The 24,481-nt window shown below is 41.1% G+C and overlaps 1 protein-coding gene across 1 annotated transcript in view; it reads left to right on the forward strand.

Annotated features, from left to right (window-relative positions):
* The window catches only part of hace1 (HECT domain and ankyrin repeat containing E3 ubiquitin protein ligase 1), a 66,358-nt gene that overhangs the window by 41,015 nt on the left and 862 nt on the right, over positions 1 to 24,481 (forward strand). Inside the window, exons 13-24 of the mRNA XM_079241178.1 lie at positions 3,163 to 3,231; positions 3,379 to 3,466; positions 5,631 to 5,742; positions 6,712 to 6,809; positions 6,885 to 6,972; positions 7,050 to 7,199; positions 11,439 to 11,635; positions 15,240 to 15,371; positions 21,064 to 21,162; positions 21,482 to 21,552; positions 21,628 to 21,741; positions 23,497 to 24,481. The exon at positions 23,497 to 24,481 is cut by the window's right edge and continues 862 nt beyond it. Coding sequence (XP_079097304.1) covers positions 3,163 to 3,231; positions 3,379 to 3,466; positions 5,631 to 5,742; positions 6,712 to 6,809; positions 6,885 to 6,972; positions 7,050 to 7,199; positions 11,439 to 11,635; positions 15,240 to 15,371; positions 21,064 to 21,162; positions 21,482 to 21,552; positions 21,628 to 21,741; positions 23,497 to 23,599 — 1,321 coding nt within the window. The 3' untranslated portion in view covers positions 23,600 to 24,481. The remainder of the gene's footprint in view (positions 1 to 3,162; positions 3,232 to 3,378; positions 3,467 to 5,630; positions 5,743 to 6,711; positions 6,810 to 6,884; positions 6,973 to 7,049; positions 7,200 to 11,438; positions 11,636 to 15,239; positions 15,372 to 21,063; positions 21,163 to 21,481; positions 21,553 to 21,627; positions 21,742 to 23,496) is intronic.

Raw genomic sequence — 24,481 nt, forward strand, 5'->3', positions numbered from 1 at the left:
TGCGGGGAGGGATCACTGCTGGGGGCAGATGTCTGCTTCATGTGCAATGAACCCGGTTGTTACCTCCCTGGCGTCTTTTTACTTAAGATAACTTAAAAGGTTACGGATGGATTTTATAAATATTTCAAGAGTTGTTGCAAATGTAAAAATGAAGAAGTGATTAAATTCTGGTGGTGATCAGGATCACCGTTTGGATCCAGGAATGTTTTAAAAGGATTCTTAAACATCGTGCTTGGTGGAGGTTTCCGCTCTCCGAGTTTCTAGTTTCATATTTAACGAGCAGCTTCGTCCGCGGCAGGGCGGGTCGTGCACACGGCAGGGCGGGTCGTGCACGCGGCAGGGCAGGTTGTGCACGCGGCTGGGTCCGAGTGTTTTATTGCCACATGTAAAAATGTTCGTACTTTCTCACCACCTTGATAAGCTGTTTTATCAAAACAATCCGTTTTGCCGGCAACAGCAAACACACGGAAGCAGCAACTCCGCTTCATGCTTTCTCTGTGTTAATGACGCCCACCTCCAATGTCCGACCAATCACACGATACTTCTCGCAGCCCCGCAAGAAAAAAGTTCTGCCAGCCCGGTGTGTCAAGAACTGTCCTCAAACACGTCCGCGAGAACAAAATGACGTCATTTTCTTCTCGGAGCCTCGAGAACAAGAAAAAAGTTCTCGCTTCTCGTGACGTATGTAACAGGCTTAAGCGGGATGCAGCTTCGGTTGTCACCAAGGCAAAAACTTGGGCAGGGGAGGAGTTCGGCAAGGCCATGGAGAACGACTTCTGGATGGCTTTAAGGTGATTCTAGTCCACCATCCGGCATTTCAGGTGGGGGAAAAGCAGTCCTCCGTCAACATTGTGTACAGTGGAGATGGGGAGCTGCTGACCTCAACTCGGGACGTTGTGGGTCGGGGGAAGGAATTCTTTAAAGACCTCGTCAATCCTACCAACGCATCTTCGAATGAGGGTGCAGAGCTGAGGGACTCAGGAGTGGACTCTCCTATCTCTGGGGCTGAGGTCACTGAGGTGGTTGAAAACATCCTAGGTTGCAGCGCCGGGGCGGGGGGGCGGTGGAATTCCAGAATTCCTTAAAGCTGTGGGACTGTCCTCGCTGACATGCCTCTGCAAAATTGCGTGGACTGTGTCTCTGGATTGGTAGTCTGGGGTGGTGGCCCCTCTTTTTAAGAAACAGGGCTGAAGGGTGTGCTGCAACTACAGGAGAATGACACTCCTCAGCCTCCCTGGTAAGGTCTATTTAGGGGTCCTGGAGAGGAAGGTCTGTCAGACAGTCGAATCTCGGATTGAGGAGGAGCAGTGCGATTTTTGTCCCGGTTTGCAAAATAGTGGACCAGCTCTATACCCTCTTTGGAGTCCTGGAGGGGGCATAGGAGTTTGCCCAACCACTCTACATGTGCTTTGTGGACTTGGAGAAGGCATATGACCGTGTCCCCTAGGGACTCCTGTGGGATGGGGTAGCGGACCCCCTTGAACAAGCTGTTCAGTCCTTGTACTCCAGGTGTCAGAGCTTGGTCCGTATTGCCGGCTTAAGTCAGATTTGTCTTCAGTGAGGGTTTGACTCTGCCAAGGCTGCCCTTTATCACTGATTCTGTTCAGAAATTTTATGGACAGAATTTCTAGGTGCAGCCGAGGTGTTGAGGGGATCCGGTTTGGTGACCTCAGAATTGGGTCTCTGCTTTTTGCAGATGATATGATTGGCTTGATCAGGTCATGATCTCCAGCTCTTGCTTGAGCGATTCGCAGCAGAGTGTGAAGCGGCTGGGATTGGAATTAGCACCTTCAAATCTGAGACCATGGTCCTCTGCCGGAATAGAGGGTCGGAGAGAGCAGTCCCCTTAAATATTTTGGGGTCTTGTTCACAAGTGAGGGAAGGATGGAGCGTGAGATCGACAGACTGATCGGTGTGGCGTCTGCAGTAATGCGGACTCTGCGCCGGTCTGTCGTGGTGAAGAAGGAGCTGAGCCAGAAGGCAAAGCTCTTGATTTACCAGTCAATCTATGCTCCTACTCACAACTATGGTTATGAGCTGTGGGTCATGATCGAGATAATGAGATCTCACATACAGGCGAGTACAAGTACTTCACTGCGCAAAGTTTGTTATTTATAAAAATACATTTTTGATTGAATAAAGACCCAGTGTGTCAAATTTAAATATCACTTAAAGAAAAACTGGCATCACACACTGACACATTCGACCTATGAATGTTATCATTCCTATTAAATTTTTTTCCTCATAATCAAAAACGGGGAAGACTAAAGTTTTATAGACATGGCTCAAAACTGAGCTATCCCAGAAATATGCATTAAAGCGCTATGGCACTTATTCGTAAATTGTGAGAGGGTGTGTAGCAATTGGTGTTATTACTGAGTTAATACGTGAATATTGCAGTGACACACGTGCGTAATGCTTCACAATGGATGGACTTTCACTACTGAAGATTATCTCAAGGGATAAGGATGGGGAGAGTTTTTAGGGACCATGAAGACTTCCTGGTCCATGATGATGACTGGCTGATAAGCAGATTTAAATTACCAAGAGCTGTTCTGTTACATCTATGTACTGAACTGGGGCTGGCAGCTCATCCAACCCTGAGAAACTGGCTGCTTCCAGTGGGAATTAGCCAAAAGGTAGGCTGATATGCAGAACACAAGACACATTTGGCCTAAAGTTTGATGCAATATAAATTGTTGAAATTTTATTTAGGTCTGGAAGATGTCAGCCATCCCTGAGCGCAATAATGCCAGCTTTCTGGGAGCACATCATTAAAATGACAACTCATTACTTTAAGTTTCTTGCACTGTGGGACAACAGGTCAACATTAAAAGGCAGTTTGTGGTGATCTTCGGTTTTTGTAGGAGTACTGTGCTTGGTTTTATACTGTAAATCTGGATTCCTTTTTGGTGTACACCATTTCCAGCTTTTGCGTGTCCATAAACTTTTAGTATACATCCAACGCAATGTTTTATAACTGAGGCCTCTTATTTGGAAAATGGTTCAAGAATAAGTAGATGCTGCAAGCTGTTACTGTTTGACCTTGTTATTCCCCCCCATCAGTGTTTAGAACAAGAGATTATGATTATGATTATGGACAGGACTGTCCATCTTTTCTTCCCCATTAACCTTGTCACATCCCTTTGTTTACTCAAACAGAATGACATCGCCTTGCTTCATAGAGTTTGTCTGCAAACATGATGAGGTGCTCAAGTGTTTTGTAACCAGGTGAGCGTGCATGGCTGCTGGCTATACATCAAATTCCTGACACATTACAGATTAAATATTGATCTGATTTTCTCAGTTTATTTTCACTTTTGTTCAGTTTTCTTTTCCTCCTTTCTCAGTCCTCCTTTTCCCTGTGATTTCTTTCAGGAATCCAAAGATCATCTTTAACCATTTCCACTTCCTACTGGAGTGTCCTGAGCTGATGTCACGTTTCATGCATATCATTAAAAGTCAGGTAAGACTGCAGAAGGATGCATAGTATATGTATAAATAGTATATGCATATGTATCATACAAAATCGTTTGTCATAAGTGGTCTTTATTTCTCTGAAACAACATGGCTGCATGGAGAAACTGAATATTGACCTAATGATTTAGGTCCGCTTTCAATGTTTGTCAGGATGGTGGTGAATTGACAGCACCCAGCAGGAGGTCATGCCCCATCATCGCTGCTTCTGTATGTTGGTTTTATGTGTACATGAAGTACCTTCAGGCAGCTACAAGAAAGGCTGGAAGAAAAGCACCTGATTATTTACCACTTTCACTAAAAATAGTTTTGTTTTGAAGCAAGGCTTCTTAACTTATTTTGACTCTGGGGCCTGAATTTTCCATTTTACGCCAGAAGAAAAGGAAAATTTCACAATAAAATAAATATATAAAAATAATAAAAAGCTTAAATAAAACAGGGGTTTGCAGTTCTGATTATCAAGGGCTGCAGTCCTCCAGATTTTGACCTTGTCAAGCTTCATTTGGAGGGTTTTCCGGACAGCATAAAACCCGAAACTTGTTCATCATTTGTCCTCCTACCTGGAACCAAACCAGTAGAGGATTTAACAGACTGAGGCAGTACTATGGTAAAAGGTGTTTGGCAGTTTTTTTTCCCCTTACGTTTTATTTAATATAACCACCTTCAGCAAATGGGGAATTAGCTTTTTCTTAATTCATATGCCGGGGTTCCACTGAACTCGGAAGCATTGTGGAAGCGCTGCGGGGCAGCTTTCCGGGCGACACCCTATCTCATTGCAAAATTTCAGAGTAGAGCGTCTTTGTCACTGTTCACAAGAGAATTGTGTAATCATGGATCATTGTTGGTGTAGGCCTACTTAAAATGCTTTTTAAAACTGCTTCAAAGTGAAAAAATAAACCAGCAAATAAAAAAGCAGACACAGTTTGACCCCGTCTCACGTGCTGCTCTTTATTTCCTTATAGTAGGGATGTATGGTGTCAAAACAACAAATTCCAAAACGGTTCAGCTCTCCTCCAAGATAAATGCGCGTTTCCCACAGTGTCATTTATTAAGTGAAACCGTGTTGCACATACTACAGCTTGATGTCCGTGTGAAGATGTTGATGTTTTAGAGTAAATAAATACTAGTAAGTAAATAATCCACCGGATCCACATTGGTTTTGATCAACTTATTTCCTGCCTGAACGGTCTGCTATGTTCTAGATCAGGGGTAGGCATCTCTGGTCCTCGAGTGCCCTGGTCCTGCAAATGTTAGGAGTCTCTCGGCTGCAACACACCTGGCACACATCAGACCTATTTAGCAAACTTGTGCAGAGCTTGACATCAAACTCTGCACAAGTCTGCTAATCAGCCATTGATTTGAATCAGCTGTGTTGCACCAGGGAAACTCCTGATATTTGCAAGACTGCGACACTCTCGGACCGGAGTTCTAGATCCCCGTTCTAGATTGATGTGGTTTCAAATTGGCAAGTGGCAAAAATAGAACTGACGCGTATTTCAGAGAAGTGGAAAGCGGCTGCGCTTCTGGTAAAACCAGTCCTTTTTACTAGTGTTGCCGCCATCAGCTGGAAAGGCTTGGATTCAGTGGATCCCAGGAGTTATTTAGCACTAACTCTAAGTCAGGTCTTGTAGGTTATCATCTTGTTTTAGTTCTCCTTCACTGGTTTCTGTACTTACTTATTTGAGTTCCCCGTCCTCTTTAACATCATTAACACTCATCCTCAGTTCCATTTATACTGTGATACATGTTTCCCCTGCTCCTCTTAAATTCAGTTCAGTATTTATTGTCACTGTAGAAATCAGCAAGATAATATTCAAGCACCTGATATAAAAATAATTTCAATTACAATTTTTTAAAAAGTCCAACGAGTTGTGTTGCTTCACTCCTTCAATATTCCTGTTTGAGCTATGGCCTAGTTAGCCACAGATTATAGTGCATCAGGGACAGGCCCAGGGAGAAGCCTTTGTACCATTGTTTGGTCATCTAATACTTTGGGGAAAAAAGGCAGATATGATGCAAATGGACTCTCATCTTGTGTTCCAGACAAGTGTTTCTGAGCTGAAAAATCCTTTGTTTGAGTGAACAGTGGTTATTAGTTTTGGAAATGTTGCAGAGTGTGTGATGAAGTGTTATCTGAAGTGCTTTCTCTTCAGCCGTTCAAAGATCGTTCCGAGTGGTTCTACGAGCATCTTTTGGCCAGCCAGCCACACTCAGACATGGTCCATCGTCCAGTCAACGAAAGTGATATCCTGCTTATCCACAGAGGTACAGATGTCCTCACACATCCTCTGAGCTCTCATCAGGGAAGATTACACGTCATGTCTGATGTCACGTTGCTCATCTTGTTGACAAACACTAACACAACCTGTTTTGTTTAGACCACATTAAGTCTTGTAGGTCCTTTAGGTCATTTTTCCTTCCATTCTTATTGTTTCTCCATGTTAGATGATTTTTTTTGTGTAAATTGTTTCTCATGATAATCTTTGAAATTCTAGAAAGATCAGTAGGTCACCAGAGATAAGTTTTCTACCAGGTCAGGTGGGAAATAGCAAAAAAAAGGTCCCTCCAAAAAACTGCTATGAAAATATAAAATATTAAAAACTTTCCCTCTTTGTTTTGCTCAAGTCCTTCAGTCAACTTTGCCCCTAATCAAAACTACCAGATGCCATTTTTCCATTTTACTAATGTGATGCCACTGTTTAATTATAAAATATACACATAAAGTAGTGATAACACATTTTTTTGTTTTTTGTTGTCACATCTCACACAGCAAAGACAGAGCTTTTAAACAAGACTAACAGGTGGGGAGGAGATTACATAACAACTTCACCTACTGTTCATTTGATCTGATTCACCTTACTAGTTCCAGCTTAGAGCAGTTCCAACCAGTTGGAAAAGACTTTGTGGTTTTTTTGCATTATCCTGCTGCAAGTATCTATTAGAAGATGATACACTGTTCTTATTAAGGGATGGATATTGTCAGCAACAATACTATGCCATGTCGGTACCGAGGGGCCCAAAGTGGGACCATGACTACATGGTGCCATGTGACTGGCTGATTCGATATTTGAACATGTAGAGCTGATGAAGTGGATGGTGGGTGTATTGAAAGACAAATCATCAACATTTCTTGGAAAAATTACCATCATAAACAAAACTCTGCTTTCTGAGATCATGTTCATAAACATTTTTACCTCCAGCTTGTTTTTTTTATTCTTTGTGTTTCACATTCAGATTCTATATTCAGGAGCAGCTGTGAGATGGTCTCCAAATCCACTAATGAGAAGTTAAAACAGGGCATTGCTGTTCGTTTTCATGGTGAGGAGGGCATGGTAAGTCTCTACCTCTGTCAACAGCTAGTTCAGCAGTATGTCCTGCATCATGTTGAACCCGTCTCTGCATTCAAGGGCCAGGGTGTGGTTCGGGAGTGGTTTGACATCCTATCCAATGAGATCATCAATCCTGACTATGCTCTCTTCACTCAGTCAGCTGATGGTACAGCACACTTTCATCACATTTAATATGGAAAACTGAGCTTTTGGTCACATGTGATATATGTTTGCGATCCATAGGTACGACTTTTCAGCCCAACAGCAACTCCTCAGTGAACCCAGACCATCTGAACTACTTCCAGTTTGCAGGTCAGATTTTGGGTTTGGCCCTGTACCACCGGCAACTGGTCAACATCTACTTCACCAGGTCTTTCTACAAACACATACTAGGTAAAGAGCATGGAAATGTGTGTCTGAAACAAGAGCAACTTAAAATTATCTCAGTAGGGTTTTCACAACACTAAAGTTTCAAACTCAATACTCAATACCAACAATGGTGCTAGATACTTGATACTATTTCCAGTACTACAGAGAACGGACAAATGCTTTTCAAAAATTAATCAAAGGCAAAACACCACAAAACAACATCACAACATATATGATGAAAAATATTGATAAATATAAGAAAAGACATTAATTGTGGAATAAATGCAATTTTTTAACACTCTTTTATACTCGCTATTTTGTTCTCAGACTGCTCACTGTAGTGTAAAAACTACTAAACTAAAAGAAACTTAAACTACTCTTTGGTATACTTCTTAACAAAAGTCTGCTTTTCTTCACAATGCATGAAAATAGAATAAGGAAATAGAATAAATAAACTAGTTAAGATGTTCAACATTTTATTAAAATTGCGTTTTTTAAAATTTAAATAGCCTATTAAAGGAGCCTGAAGTCCACATCATATATCAGACAGGTTGTCTAGAAAATTGGGGTGAAATTGTGGTTGTTTATGTCTTACTATTGGATCACTTTCCTCAGTCTCAGCCCTGGACTATAAGACACATAATGATTGTCAGACATTAGTTGTGTAAGGTTGGCAGCTTGGCTGTATTTCTGTAACTATGAATGCTTGCTTGGAGCGTGGCTAATTCACTGTAACTATGGATGCTAGCAGCAGTTTTACTGTAATTATTACTGTATTACTGTAACTTTCTATACTAGCAGCATGGCTACTTAACTGTAGTTATGGATGCCTGCAGCATGGCTATAATACTGGAAATATGGATGCTAGCAGCATGGCTGTACTAGTGTAACTATGGACATCAGTAGCGTGGCTATCACTGTAACTGGATGCCTGCAATCCAGTTAAACTATGGTTATAGGTTTGAGCCTTGGCTTTGTTTACAAATTTGATTTTTTTTTTTTGGCCAAATTAAAAGAAATTAAAAACACTCATTATTTTCTGTGGTACTGTCGTGGAAAATTAAGCATAGTTTGATTAGATAAGGTTAAATTGCGAAGAAAGGAGCAAAGACACAGTAAGACACATGAAGATGGTCCCAGAGTGTGCGGCTGGCTGGCTGTCAGTTCTGTTTCTGGGGTTGATTGCTGCTCTTTTAGTATTTTTAATTAACTGTCATGGTCTCTGCTCTTCTGATATATGATCGCCAGGCCCTCTTACATGTTGAAAATGACCAGGAATCAGTCATTAAATGGACCTCCAAAGAATCAAACTCATCACCGTTCCCATCTGACATTCTGGCTTACCTGGGTCGTACTTCCCTCAACAGAACAGAAGTGTTCATGGAAAGCGAGGTGGGCTTTCTGTGAGGATTAAGGCTCTCAGGAGGCTGTTGAATGGATGTTTCCAATCTCGCTTTGTTTTCTCCTTGCGCTGGATTCAACCTGATGACCCAGGCTCACCTGGTCGCTGCTCCTCCCTCCCATTGGTTTCAGCAGTTGAAACGTGGTGTGGAACTGAGCAATCTTTGTTCGCTGAGTCGGGCCTCGTCCACAGCCATGGATGAGGTGACTGTGCTGGCGGCTCTGATTAATGCTATGGCACATCTTGGGCATTTCTCTTTTTCAAAAGCAACACTTAAACATGGGGTACCTCAAGGCACCATCCTAAGACACATCTTTTTTTCACTATATTTACTTCCTCTGGTTTCCATTTTTATAAAATATGTCATTTCATTGATACGCTGATGACATTCAGATTTATTTTACTTTAAAGTCTGTTGGAACCTGAGGTGTAGAACATTTGCAGAACATAAGGTCATTAGAACATGGATGAAGTTAAACTTCCTCTGCATAAATAATGATTAAACTGAAGTCATTACTTTTGGGAACACTGACCTGCTGGCAGGATGCAGCAGTGCTGTTGGTTCTCTTTACTCTTTTATAAAAAAATCTTGGGGTCTTCTTTGATTTTAATTTAAAATATAATTGGCAGGTCAGTGCAGTGGTCCAGTCTAGTTTCTGTCATCTGAGGCTTATCAGTAAAGCGAAGCCTTATCTACCGCATGGTGTCCTGGAAAGGGCTAATTATGCTTTTATCTTTTCTAGACTTGACTACTTTAACTCACTTTATACTGGGATTGACCAGTCTCTCCTCTGCCGCCTAGAGCTTGTCCAGAACTCAGCTGCATGCCAGTTAACGGGGAAAAGACAGTGTGAGCACATGACCCCTGTATTGCATTCTCTTCACTGACCGCCTGTCTCTTTTACAATAGTTTTACTTCTGGCTTTTAAATGTTGTAATTTTCTGTCACCTTCATACCTTTCTGAGTTACTGCAGCATCATCATCCTGTTAGAGCTCTTAGATCGGAAGACCTGGGGCCTAATTTATAAAACTGTGCATTGCAACGATGGCTACAGGTGGTGTATGCACTGCAAACAAGAAACGTGGTGCAAAAAACTTTCCAATTTATAAAGCAGTGTGCGCACACGTCCCAGGTCTGTTTCGCTTTGTAAATCAGGATCAACGCTAAATTTTGCGGTCGTGACTGAACATCTTGTCACGCCCACATGTTAGTTACAAGAGGTCAGGTGAACGCCCCTGATAAATACTAATCTATTTTATTTTCATGACGGTTCAGCAGGGCAAAAAAGCAAAAATGGAGATATTTTCTGGAATATAAGGTAGAAATTCTAATAGACTTTGCAGACAACCCTTATTGCTTTTTTCTGTTGTAAAAATAATGGTTGCAAGGAACTCCTGTAAATGTTTCCCCAATGTTCAACACAATAATTCAAATATGGCACAATCAGTGAACAGTATAGAATACAAAGTGAGATTTTATCCAAAAAACATTTAGATTTAGCCAACACTGCAACATTTCTTGCCAGTTTTGTCTGGACAGACTTAATATGTGACTTCCAGCACATTCTGTGGTTTATAATCACACCAAGAAATGGATGGATGAATTTCCAAATAACAATTTTTGTTTTATTTAAATTCACTGATAATTTGTTTCTATCAAACCATCTTTTTACTTTCTTCATTTCCTGTGCGTTTTTCCCAGAACTTGCTGCAGGTCTTCTCCAGTACATAAAATATTGGTATCATCTGCAAACAGGATAGGTTTCAATGTATCAGACACTTTCCAAATATCATTTATGTACAGAATAAAAAGTTTCGGCCCCAAAACTGACCATTAGGGGACTCCACAAGCAATGTACAAACAATCTGACTTGTGTTCACCAATCATCACATACTGTTGCCTGCTTGTTAAATAACTCTGTATCCATTTCAGCACAACCCCTCTTATCCCATACCGTTCCAATTTATTCAACAAAATATCATGATCAATAGTTAATTTTTATACCATTATCAATAAAATAATCATAAAATGATATTTCTTTAGACCCATAGTTAATTATACCATTTAATATTTTCCAAATCTCTTTTATATTGTTTCTGTTTTCTTCTAATATTTCATTATAATAATTTTTCTTGCATGTTCTCATTATGGTGATTAATTTATTTTTATACTTCTTATATTTTACTTCAGCTTCAGGTGTTCTATCTTGTATAAATTTTCTGTATAAACTGTTATTCTTCTTGATGGCATTCTGTAACCCTTTTGTAATCCATGGGCAATGATTATACTCATATTTACTTCTATATTGTTTTATTGGGCAATGTTTATCATACAATAATTTAAATATTCTTAAGAATTTTTCATATGCTTTATCAACATCTGCTTCTTCTATTATCGTTTCCCAATTACATGTTAGCAACTCATTCTTAAATGCATTCATTGTCTCTTCTGTCCTAACTCACTTGTACTTTCACATACTATCTCTCTTGTTCGTGTTATGGGTATTATTATTATAAATAACAAAAACTGGCAAATGATCACTGATATCATTGATCAGTTATCCAGTCACAGTTTTCTTATGGATTTCATTTGTGGATATGTTATCAATTAGTGTAGCACTTTATGATGTAATTTCGCTTGGTCTTGGTATTTTGGGAAATCAGCTGGATAGGATCATAGGATCTATCAGCAGACTAGTCTAATATCAGAAAAGTGCCTTCCCACGCTAACATTAGAAACTTCTAAGCTGGATAGATGTTCAGTCACACTGAATCAGGACATTAATGCTCTACTAACTGGCTTTAATTGGTGGTTTACTCCACCTGGGACTATATTTTTCCTTGTCTGTTTGTTTCTCAGGAATCCCAGTGAACTACCAGGATGTGTCGTCCATCGATCCAGAGTATGCCAAGAACTTACAGTGGATCCTGGATAATGACATAAGTGATCTGGGTCTGGAGCTCACTTTCTCCGTAGAGACGGATGTGTTTGGGGCAATGGAGGAAGTTCCTCTGAAACCTGGAGGAACCAGCCTGCTGGTCACTCAGGAAAACAAGGTTGGTTACCATGAGGTGAAGGTAAGGGTTGGGACTCAATACTAATCCAAAAAGATCATCTTAAACATTCATACGAATAGAGACTCCTTGGCAGGGAGACTGACATGTCTGATCATATTGGTCTCGCAGCTGTAAACTGACTGAGATATAGTTCATATTCAGCCGTGACCGTCCTAAAAGTTTCAGTGGTTGTTCTTCTGAGAAGGTTTCAGCTCCAACCTGAGTGATCTCTGACTGCATTACATAAGATAGTGTTTCAGTCATTAGAAGAGATTATGGGAAAAAACAAATTTCTTCAAATCCCACGTCTTTGTGGGATAATTAGGCAGATAAATATATACTTTTATGCATGCAGGTACGTAGGTAGTTTCCACAACTTTTCTTGCCAAAGCCTTATGAACAGGGGAAAAAGCTCAATATTCACATTTCCTACTGGTAGATTGTAACCAAGCTGTAAGAATACGAGAAACTGATCAAAAGGTTTGAGCCCCGACCCAACCCCAATGCCGACTCTGATCGTGGGTTGGCAGTGGTGGCCAGATCATTGCCCATCTTCTCCACCTGTTTTCCGGCTCATCTCCTCTTTCTGGTTACTTAACGAACAAAAGACTCCTTTTCCCCATCCTTCTCCCATCCTTTGAGCAGCTCACTTTCCCTGTTACAGGGGGGGGGGGGGGGGCAGAGCCATTGCAAGGGGGGCGTGGGATGAATAAAAATGTTAACGCTTTTGTACTGCTACCATAATGGACAGGTTTTTGATGGGGCTCCTGCATAAATGCAAAGCAGAAGATGAAGCATCGTCAGATATACTTCCAAATCAACTTACTTTCAAGCCAAAGACTAGGAGATATGACAATACATATCTTGCCTTTGGGTTCGCCGGCACAAAGGTTGGTAATGAGGAGAGACCGCAGTGTGTTGTATGTCTTAAAGTGCTAGCTTGTGACACCAAACAAGCCACCACTTGGAGACACAATATCCAGAGCACAAAGAAAAGGTAGTTGACTTTTTTTAGACAAAAACTCTTAAACTGCTGTGCTCAATACTGTTTCTTTACCAAAGCTGCATTCGTGCCAGTAAATGCTCAACTCGCCTCCTACAAAGTTGCCTAACAAGTGGCACAGTGTAAAAAACCACACATTATTGCAGAGGAATTGATACTTCCTTGTGCTCTGGACATGGTTTTGAAAATGGCTGTCACGTGGGAAGGTGCTGTCCAGGGTCTTTGAACTGCGAGATGAGACCTGCATCTTTTTGAATGAAGAAGGAAGCGATCTTGCCCACAAGTTTCTCTTTAACAAGTTACTCATGAAACTTGCATACTAAATTTGCAGATGCAGGGCACAAACACGGACCTCCCACATCTGGCAGATAAAGTCACATCATTCGTCAGGAAACTTGTGTGGCAGCAGCAAGCAAAAGATGGAAATGTGGACTGATTTGAGAGCCTGAAGTCATTCATTGAAGACAACAGGCTGCAGAACACAGTGATTTCATGCATGACAGCACACATCACTGCCTTTTAGAAACATTTCCAGAAATATTTTTTGGTGCAAGATTCCAAAAAATATGACTGGATCCGTGACCCCTTCAGTGCAACACCTCCTACCGACTTCAGCGCATCAGAACAGAAGCAGTTCATTGATGCCACTTCTGATTCAACATTGAGGCTGCAGTTAAAGTTAAAGACACTGTCGGCATTTTGGGTTAGAGTGGAGAAAGATTACCCATTGCTGGGTAAGAGAGCCCTGTACATACTTCTCCCTTTTGCCACATTCTACCTATGACCACCTATGGGATTTTCTGCTGTGGCTTCAGTCAAGACAAAATACAGATCAAAGCTGGACATTGAAAATGAACTCAGAGTGGCCATCTCACAACTGAAACCCAAATTTGAGAATCCAAACTGGTATTTATTACACTTTCTTTTGTACAACAAAGATTGAGGTATGGAATTAACTGCAATGTAGTTTAAAAATGAAATATGTGGGTTAGACCTCTTCAAATGTGACTTTTTTCATCAAACATATGCAAACTGATATTATTCCCATTCTCCAAGGTCTAAACAAACTAAACATATCAGTTATTCTGGTCCTGGACCTTGGCTATGCCTGCCTCATGAGCCATGTAGTTTTATTGTTGATGTTTTTCAAAAACAATGCAAAATTCGGGACATTATGTCCTTGTGTTTTTTTCATTGTAGCTTCCCAGAGGCTGATGCTGTAGCACTGAAAGTTGTACCAAATAAAAGCTATTCTATACCAGCCACTGTGTAACCATCACATCTGACGCAGCTATCTGCTGTCACAGCTATCCATGACCTCCAGCTTACGAAGAACACGCTGCCATACAAGGGCTACACGGTGGCGTAGTGGTTAGGACTGTGGCCTCACAGCAACAAGATCACTGGTTCAATCCTCAGCTGTTCTCTCTGTATTGTTCTTCTGTGCTTCTCTCAAGGTACTCTGGCTTCCTCCCACCAATTACTCTATATTGTGAATGCTTGTTGGCTCTGTGATAGACTGGCGACATGGGACTGGAACCCTAACTTGGATTCAGAAAATGAATAAATGCTGTGCTACAATACAAGCAGCATGACTGTTCTCAAGAAAATGGTAGCTGGTATCTGACCCAGGAACTGGTGTCATTCAACTTGTTCAGTTCACATGACCAAATCTGCAAATGAGAAGCTCAGGTGTCAGAAACACCTTCGAGTTACAGCTTTCATGCTGAAAGTTGTACCAAATGAAAGCTATATTCTCCACCAGCCACTGTGTAACCATCACAGCTGACACAGCTATCCATGACCTCCAGCTTATGGACCTCCTTTTGAGGACCTCCTGTCCTCAACACAGCTACAGACCTGGTAGGCCCAGAGTCTCACTTTCTGTTTGATGCTCTTGGAGTGAAATGTGACTGGCTCACTACTCTTTAGGTTATCACCTAAATAAAATTAGTTCAAATTTACACTGTTGTTAATGTGTTTACAACCATGTGCAAGAACATTTTATTAGCTTTCATTTGGTACAACTTTCAGTGCGACAGCTTCAACCGCTGGGAAGCTACAATGAAAACAAGGACATAATGTCCAAAATTTTGCATTGATTTTGAAAAACGTCAAAAATAAAACTACATGGCTCATGAGGCAGGCATCGCCAAGGTCCAAGATCAAAGTAAATTATATATTTAGTTTATTTAGACCTTGGAGAATGGGAATAATATCAGTTTGCATATGTTTGATGAAAAAGGTCAAATTTGAAGAGGTCTAATGTGGGTGTCTGGAGAGTATAAATTGGGAACCACTGCCCTGAGGTATCTTTCTTTTGAAGGAGGTGTCATTCTGTCCAGAGTTCTTGTAAAACTACAGTATTTTCAAAAATTGATGGTGTTTCATTAAACCCAGTGCACCTTATGTGTGCAGTTCCAAAATCTACTGTGAAAAATCAAGTGAAGCAAATGAATTCACAGCTTGCCACCATAACGGGAGAATTAACAAAAGAACTCCAACCGGTGGACATTGGTGTAAACAGCATCAACATCTTCCTGCAGGGAGAGGTATCTTACAAGGCTCTTGTCAGCTGGTTTTATGTGTTTTTTCTTTCAGGCGGAGTACGTCCAGCTGGTGACTGAGCTGAGGATGACTCGGGCCATCCAACCCCAGATAAACGCCTTCCTGCAGGGATTCCACACATTTGTGCCTCCCTCGCTCATTCAGCTTTTTGATGAATATGAACTGGTATGTTACTTCTAATCCAAAAACCACCTCTCATTCTTTCCTTTTGTTTAATGCACCACCCATCTTATTTTAGGCATTGATTCATATCAGAGTGGGGAAAATGGAGATGTTGAAGCCCCCACATCTCACCGGCACATTAATGACTTGAACTTTATTTAGGTTTTAAGAAAAAGAAAAAAAAAACAGTTACACATATCACTGTCCAAAGGTGAATTTCAGAACAGCAGCAAAAAAAAAAAAAAAAGTGGGAGATACAGGAAATAATCACAAAAATATGTGTAGATGCAGACATACGCACAAACATAAATGATAATAATTTAAAATACACAGGGTAAGGGCAAAATGAAAAAGAGAGGGGAAAAAACCCAAACCACAAGGAAAAAGAAAAACAAAACAAAAGGAAAGAAAAAGAAACCTAAGAACAGTAATAGCAAAAATGCCAGGACGTCAGTATAAGGTTACATCCATACAAATAGGTCAAGACAGTCAACACAATGAGCTGGATGCATATCTGTCCTATTAAGCAGTCTGTACAATAATCTCTCAAATGCGGCTAGCTGACCAAGAAAAGTACGCCATTGATGGAAAGGCAGAGTCACTGGGGCCCTCCTTTCTTTCAGTCAACGTTTCCTCCCTAACATGATAAAAGTTTGTACCCACTGTGCTAAGATAAAAATTACGAAGCACAACAAAACACAAAAACTTTAAAGCAACATAAAACATTAAGGAAAAGCAGAGCATGAACAGAGGACCAGTATTGTTGCACAGTGGGGCAATCCCAGAGCATGTGAGTAAATGTATCGTTATCCGGCTGGCATTTCCAACATACTGCAGAATCTGTGAGTTCTGCCTTATGCAGCTTAGAAGTTGTCCAGTAGACTCTTCAAAATTTTAAACTGGACCAATCACAGCTGTGTAAAACCCCAACCGGGGTATTACACAGGGCATGACCACTCCGTCGCGCCACAGATGCAGCCGCCCCAGCGCGCCCAAGGGCCAGCAGCACCTCCCTCTAGTCAAGCCAGCCTAGACCCAGGTTTGCTGGACAGCACTCTTCCCCCGCCCCAACCTCCCCCCAGCAAAGTCCCAAATATAAGGTGAGGGTTGCATCCACAAGAACCTTGCATGCTGGTAAATGTCAATGGTTTGTCTGAGAAACCCGGGCTTTCCATAACGCAAGTTTTGTGGAGAATGCTCTCATGTTGTCATGGACAGCACTGACAAGCTGCCCCTGGCCTTGTAATTTCTTGTTCAGTACATTCAGCTCATATGTGATGTCAACAAGTAAAGCTAAGTCCATGAGCCATTTATGATCATACAACTCAGGAACAGCCATCCCATCCTTCTCCATGAAGGCTTTCCCTTATTCTCTCAGTTCAAAAAATCTTTTCAAGACATTTTCCCTGCTGAGCCAATGTACCTTGGTGAAATAGAGCACATCTTCATATCCTGACCCCATTTCCTTTAAAAAAAAAAAAAAAAGAAAGAAAGCACTGTGGTTTCAGCCTCTGCATCTGATAAGGTTGATGTATTTCACAACAACAGACATCACGCTGTCACACTTCAGGAATTTGCTGCAAGGGGCCTTCTGATGGATAATGCAGTGCAGATCATTGGCCTCTTCTACACTCTCTTCCTCAAGCTTTTCTTTAAACAAGTGCCACAAGTTCATTTTCAAAAAGTAAAATTAATAAAAACTAGTCCAACCAAAGGGATAGAAGGTGCAGGGCACCCTGTCCTTAGAAATCCTCTGTACACTCCTGTCTACAACCCTCCTGGAGAGTTGGCCAGTGCCGCGTCGCTCCCCATGCAGTCCAGTCCCTCCTGTTTCCGAATCGAGCGAGGCATAACTTAAGCCCCTGCTGTGTCCGTTTTCCTTGATCCCTTGAATCAAGGAGTCTGGAGAGCTTTCAAAAAACCAAACGTAATACTCAGCGACTGTTCATCTCCTGTTACAGCTCATTCACACCAATCATCAGATTTGTTTCTTCCCTTCCGTATTGTGAACTCAGGACTTTCAGTTCCTCCATCGCTGGTTGTCCATGCTCCTGCCATGCTGCCACACCATCAAGGTCTTATCTCAATAGCTGCTGTGGGGATCTCTCTAGCTGATGGGTTCCACCGGTTGTTAAAACAACAGTCCCAGTTGTCCACCAATCTCAATGTTGCAGGGAGAGGGGGAAACACAAGGAACAGAGGTCCCCTCCCCCCACAGACACAGGATTTGTTTTCCTCCCTATGTGCTCGGCTTTCCGATACTTTTTTCTTCTTCTTTTTTTTTATCAGTGTAGAATTTCTTCATGGAAAATTTTTCTTTTAAGAGACAACCTGCACCTTAGTGGGAGCAACAGCATCCATAATATCTGACATTTTACTAGTGACCAGCTCATTGACTGAACCCTTTGACAGGGAAGGCATGAACAAAAAGACCTGGTTTGTGATTACCTCCATTGAACAGGGATCTTACAGTGGCTTGCAAAAGTATTTATACCCCTTGATCATTTCCACATTTTGACACATTACATGCCACAAACTTAAATATATTTTATTGGAATTTTATGTGAAAGACCAACTCAAAGTATCACACAACTGGGAAGTGCAATGAAAATTACTCGATTTTTTTTTTCAATGAAAAACTGAAAAGTGCAGTGTGCAAAAGTATTCAGCCCCCTTTTCTCTGAGTGCAACCAATATCCTTCCGAAGTTGCCTGATGACTGCTGCATGATTGAATGTTGGCCTAATGACTAAATAGAGTACACCAGGGACAACCCCGGGCACTGTCCCTGGTGAGGAGGGTCTGCTTGCGCTGGCTGGGCTGGCCTGGATTTGCCTCTGCTGTGGTCCCTGTGCCCGTCCCCTGATGCTTGGTTATGGCCCCGGGACCAAGGGAGTGGGTGCTTTCAGCGTGCGTGTGTGCATGTGGATGTGAGGGTCTGTATGTGGATGTTTGGGTGTGTGTGTGTGTGTGTGTGGTGTGTGTACGGTGGGGGTGGGTGGGGGGGGCGTCAGGGATGTGTAGCGGTGCATGAATGTGGTTGGGCGTGGTGGTGCATGCAGATTGATGGTAAGGGTGTATGTGTGGGGAGGGTGATGTATGTGTGCAGCGGGTAGGGCTGTATGCATGGGGGAGGGTAGGGGTCCATATGTGCGGAGGAGGTTAGGGGTTTGTATATGGGGAGTGTGATGGTCCATGAGTGTGTAAGGGGGGGGTAGGAATGTGTGTACGGGGAGGCTTGGCGGTGCATAAGTATAGCTGAGACAGGGGGTTTGTATGGGGGAGGGTGGGGAGCCATGTGAAGGGGGGGTGTATAAGGGAGTGTGGTGGAGCATGAGTGTATGGGCATTTAGGGGTGTGTGTATAGGGGAGTGTGATGGTGCATAAGTACGTGGCAGGATAGGAGTATGTGTATGGGGGAGTGTGTGGTGCATGTATGGTGGGGTATCGGGGAGTGTAGACACGTGGGGGATAGGGGTGTGTGTATAACAGTATTTGAGTGGTAATAGTGGTAAGTGTATATGTGTGGGTGGAGGGGTAGTGGTTCAGAAGGGATGAGAGGTGAGGGGGTTGTGGAGGGATGTCTTAGGGGAGACAGAATAGAGGGAGGAGAGGGGCCGGGATCAGGGCTTGGGGTTGGGGGATTTTTGAGTGACAGGGGTGTGGGTGGGTGTCGGGGTATAGGTGGGATGTAGGCATCTGGAGGATGATTTTGGAGGGTGGGCTTGTATGGGTTAAGATGTGGATGTGTATGTCTGTAGGTATGTGTGTGTGTATACCAGTGTGTAAGCGAGGAAGGTCATGGGGGCCTTGGTCAGGGCCAGCCCAGGAGGGGTTGACTCGATAAAAACAGCTGCACTGTTATTTTAGTTTAACCAAGTTTCAGTTTAAAACACAAAATCAAGGCTGTGCTCAGTAATAAAATCGTTCTTTCAAAAGTGTTTTGCCTGCTAAAGACCTAACGGTTAATAATGCTAAGCTGATTTTTTTAGAGTTTGTATTTCAACATTTAAAACGTTTTGATACATCCGCCAAGGAGGTTATGTTTTTACTGGCGTTTATCTGTATGTCTGTTTGTATTCAAGATAATTAAAAAAGTTCAAGATGGATTTACATGTTCAGGAGTTGTTGGAAATGTGAAAAGTAAGAATTGATTTCATTTTGGTGGTGATCTAGATCACTGTTTGGATCCGAGAATTATGTGTTGGGAATTTCCCAGTTGTCTGCACAATAGAAACAATTAACATCAAAAAGAAACATGTAATATTTTTACAATTATAATTCATTTGGGCATTTCTTTTTCATAATTGTTTTCCAAGTCAATTCAAGAAGTCAGGTCTCTGTATAAAATATAAATGAAACCAGATATCAATGATTTCTGAATCTCATCAACCCACATTTCCTTCCCAGTAGAAGATAAACAGCATATCAGATGATGAAACTGTGACAATTTATTATTCAATGAAAAATATGAGCTGATTATGAATCTGATGCAGAAACACTTCTGTAAATAGTTCTAGTGTAATGTAAACATCTGGGAAGTGAGGAGACCAGTTGCTGGTGTTTTAGAAAAGGAATGCTGCCCCGTTCTAGTCTGATGCAGGATTCTAGCTGCTCCACACTCCAGTACACTGGTTGCTGGATTTTTGCTTCCATGATGCTCCAGATGTTTTGTATTGTTGAAACGTCTGGACTGCAGCTGGACCAGTTCTCCTGTTCCACCATGCTACTGTGATGGATGCAGGATGTGGTTCAGCATGGTCTTGCTGAAATCCGCAAATCTGCTGTTACTTTGGATGATACTTTTCCAGCATTGATGGAGCTTCCCAGATGTGGAAGCTGCCCACGCCATCGGCACTAATGCACCCCCCTCCCATCAGAGATGCAGGCTGATAACAAGCTGGATGCTCCCTCTCCTCTTTAGTCCGCAGGACACGCCGTCCATGCTGTCCACAAACTATTCCACATCTTCATCCAGGTTTCCACTCAGAACATTTTAAATGAGCTTTGCTCCAGAGAAGACGGCGTGTTTCTGGATCCTCTTCACATATAGCTTCTTTTTTTTTGCATGATGGCACTTTATCCCGCATTTATGGATTTCAGGGTGAACTGTGTCTGTAGACAGTAATTTCTGGAAGTCCTCCCGAGTCCATGCAGGAATTTCCAGGAGAATGATGTCTGGCTTTAATCCAGTCATGTCTGAGGATCCCAAGATCACCAGCATTTAGCCACCAGATTTTGACTTGTCCCATGCACATAGGGATTCCTTCCTAGTTCTCTGAATCTTATTATGACAACATGCGCTGTATTTGATCGGATCTTCAAAGTCTGCAATTTTACATTGACACTTTTCCAATTATATTCCACAGTTTTTAAACTCGGTTTTAGATTGGTGACGTTCTGCCCATTTCTCCATCTGAGAGACTCTGCTCCTCTGAAATGCTCTTTTTATACCCAGTCATGTTACTGACATCTTTTCAGTTAACCTAAGTAGTTGTCCAATGCTCCTCCAGTTGTTTTTCTAGCTTTTTGTTGCTCTGGTTTGAAGTTTTTACAGGAGTGTTGCTGCATCAGATTCATAACAGGCTCATATTCCCCATCACATAATACAATGTCTCAGTTCATCAATCAATCAATCAATCAATCAATCAGTGTGCATGTGTATATTTGTATATGTGTTGTCTGTGTTGTTCCAGGAGCTCCTGCTGTCGGGGATGCCAGAGATTGATGTGGAAGACTGGTGCATGAATACCGAGTACACCAGTGGCTATGACCCACAGGAGCCTGTCATCCAGGTGGGCTCATCTTCTTCACCGAACTAACTGGATTTGTAGAGCGCAGATGTTTACAGGTTGTTAAGGCATCACATTAATAGTCAATGATATTATTGGATAAGATTCTCTGAACACGTTTCCATTGAAATGACTTGTTCTGTTGTTTAACTGTCTTACTTTGCACAGGTGAAGAAAGTTCTTATCTCTCTCAGAGATTTGTTTTTCTTTTTTTTTATTTTAAGATATTTTATTTTAAGATATTTTGACTCAGTATTATTCCTAAATCTTTGTTAAAGTGTGAGTTCTTCACTGTATGGTAATGTAGACATAACTCTTGCAGTGGTTCTGGGAGGTGGTGAGGAGGCTGACCCAAGAAGAACGTGTTCTACTGCTTCAGTTTGTCACTGGAAGGTTTGTCTACTGAAAATAATTCAGTCTGTCTTTTTGAATGGACTACATCTAAACTTCTGATCTATCAAATATCAGTTCTAGGGTTCCTCACGGTGGCTTTGCCTATCTGATGGGGGGCAGTGGCTTACAGAAGTTTACCATTGCCGCAGTACCATACACCTCTAACCTGTTGCCCACCTCCAGTACCTGGTAATTAGTGCTTTAATTTAGGTTTTTATAGAGTGAAACATTGCATTTATTTATTCTAAACAACTTTCTTTTATGATTATATATATTTTCTGCAATAACAAACAACAGTAACAGTAGAAATTTTCAGGTAAGTTTGTTTGTTGCTGTTAAAACCATCCAGAAAACATCCCAGCTGAACATTTGAGGATGTAACTCTTTTTTTTTTTTTTGTTCTGCTGACTCAGATTTGATCTAAAACTCTACCCAGGCCTGTGGAAAACTGTCCATGGACACATTCAATTTCAACAATGAATGAGAACACAGTAAAACAACCTGTTTGTTTCCAAAAACCAAAATAGAAAATCAGATATTTTCTGGTTTGTTGTCAAAACAAAAATGAAATAAACAAAAAACAACTGAAATAACTGGCAGCTTTATTTATGTTATCAGAGACGCCACATAACCCATAAGTCGACCCTGTTCTGTGTTCGCAGTGTCGAGGACACTCCTTCTGATAAAACCAGATTTAAATATGATAGACAAATGAAAACTAAGTGTGAAATAATGTTTTAGTTTTTACTGGTTTCTGCAGATACTGAACAGCGCGGTTGATAGTTTTTAATTGGACCACAGCGTCCTCCATCTATGGACACTGACTGCTGTTTAATATGAATTGAGTTGATGGTTTAATTCCCAAATATTACATTAAAGAAGCTTCTGGTGGGATTTGTCATCACAAAGAGTATCGTCAGGCAGAATGGTGCTTTGCACTGATGCTCAGATTGATTGCATTGATGATGATCAGTTTGTGTTAAGAGTTTCAGATAAAGTCCAGATCCAGGTTTTTTCTGACTGTGTCCCTTATGATGTCCCAAATGGAACCATCAGATCAAAGCTGATGGTGGATGTTCACGGATATGTCGATGGCGATTAAATGTCACTTTCTAACAGATCACTATCAGAAAATCAAAAGACAAAACAACAAAATGAGCGTTTGGTTTTCTTTGCTACTAACTGATGGAAAGATGTTCAGATCAATGAAGGAACCACGTTATTGTAATAGTGGATGGTTTGAATTATTAATCACGAATAAAGGTTTGTCTTTGTAGACTTACCATCTGTTAATGTCTCCATCACAGCTGAACTTAACCATTTTAAACTTCTTTTAAATTAAGACCTGTGATGATTATACAGCTCTTCAGTTTTTCATTCCGTGTTTACAAATAAAATGTATTGCCTGAAAGTAAATCTTAGCTAACAGGTCATTAGGCTCCAAGTCAGGGCATGTTGCATGATGCAGCGATGCTCAATGGTGCTGTGAACTCATGTTTATGCAGTCTCACATCCTCCCTCCAGCCATTTTTAGAAAAGTAAAATGAAACACACAGACCCAATAAAATAACTACATCTACTGCTCTGTACACAGGCCTGAATGATTAATCAATCAATCAGATTAAAAATTAACAAACTTAAAGCAAAACAATTTATTTTACAAGTGTCACAAAACCCGATGCAGGTTTCACACCTGCAGAATTCTGCAGCATCCACTCCTACGGTTGCACTTTCTGTTTACAGTCATGTAAATATCATGTGGCGGCTACACTCAGCTGTCAAGCCACATCTTCACAGCTCATCATGAACTCATTTTACATAAATGACTGAAATGATAAGACAAATAAAATCACACAACATGGATTCCTGTCTCAGTTGCATGTCGGTGGTTCTGATCAGTGTTTTACCTCTCCCCAACCCCCTACCCAATCTCTTCATCAACAGTATCAACATGTTGAAACTTCCAGAATACCCAACCCAGGAGGTTCTGAGAGACAGACTGCTGGTAGCATTGCATTGTGGGAGCTATGGGTACACCATGGCTTAACATTGCTCTTGTACTGTTGCTGGGGGGTCTGCACTTAACCTCCACTCCACCTGCTTTTTGTTTTTTTGTTTAGCAGTTTTCCCCTCAAATGTCAGTTACTGCTACTGCTGGACAAGTTAGGATATCCAGGTTATTGTTATCATTATTATTAGTTGCTACAGAGAGGGACTTACTTAACTGAACAGGAAACTCATTTTGTTTGATGAAAGCTGGAATTCTACGACAGGTTTTCTGGATAGAAGTCAGACTTTCATTCTCTCATGTTGGAGAATAAATACCAATTGTATTCAAAGTTGAATTCATATTATTATATTTGATCAATAAAGGGAGTTTTTTGGGTGGACCAATAAAAGGTTCAGGAAAAAAAGCAAAAAGAAATGTCTTAAATTTTCAAAGAAAAACAGAACCTACCTTTTTTTTTTTTTTTTTTACTACTTATACCAAGGTTAAACTGGAATAATAAATGAACTTTGTTATTATCACTATTCCAATTTTAAGTAAGTAAATATTTATTTACATAGCACCCTTAAAGATAAGAATCACAAAGTGCTTTACAATCAAACAAAAAACAAATAGAACTAAGTAAAAAAAAATGAATAAAAAGATGTTTTAGTTGCTTTTTAAAGGGGTCACTGACTTCACCGATATCAAGTTGAAACGAAGGGAGTTCCACAGGGAAGGCATGAACAATCATCTCTTCAAATGATAAAAACAGGAATGAACAAGCAATTTTATGTGAGCATCTAGAGAAGGTGCAGGGTCCATAATTACACCGAGGTTATTTACTGAGGGCTTGTTAAAAGAGGCAAGCAGGCTCCTCGGGGATCTTATGGAAGAATCTATCTGGGAAACAAACAAGTCTTTGCTTTATTTAGTTAAAGA

This window comes from Telmatherina bonti, assembly GCF_933228915.1.
Source record: "Telmatherina bonti genome assembly, chromosome: 5".
NCBI lineage: Eukaryota > Metazoa > Chordata > Actinopteri > Atheriniformes > Telmatherinidae > Telmatherina > Telmatherina bonti.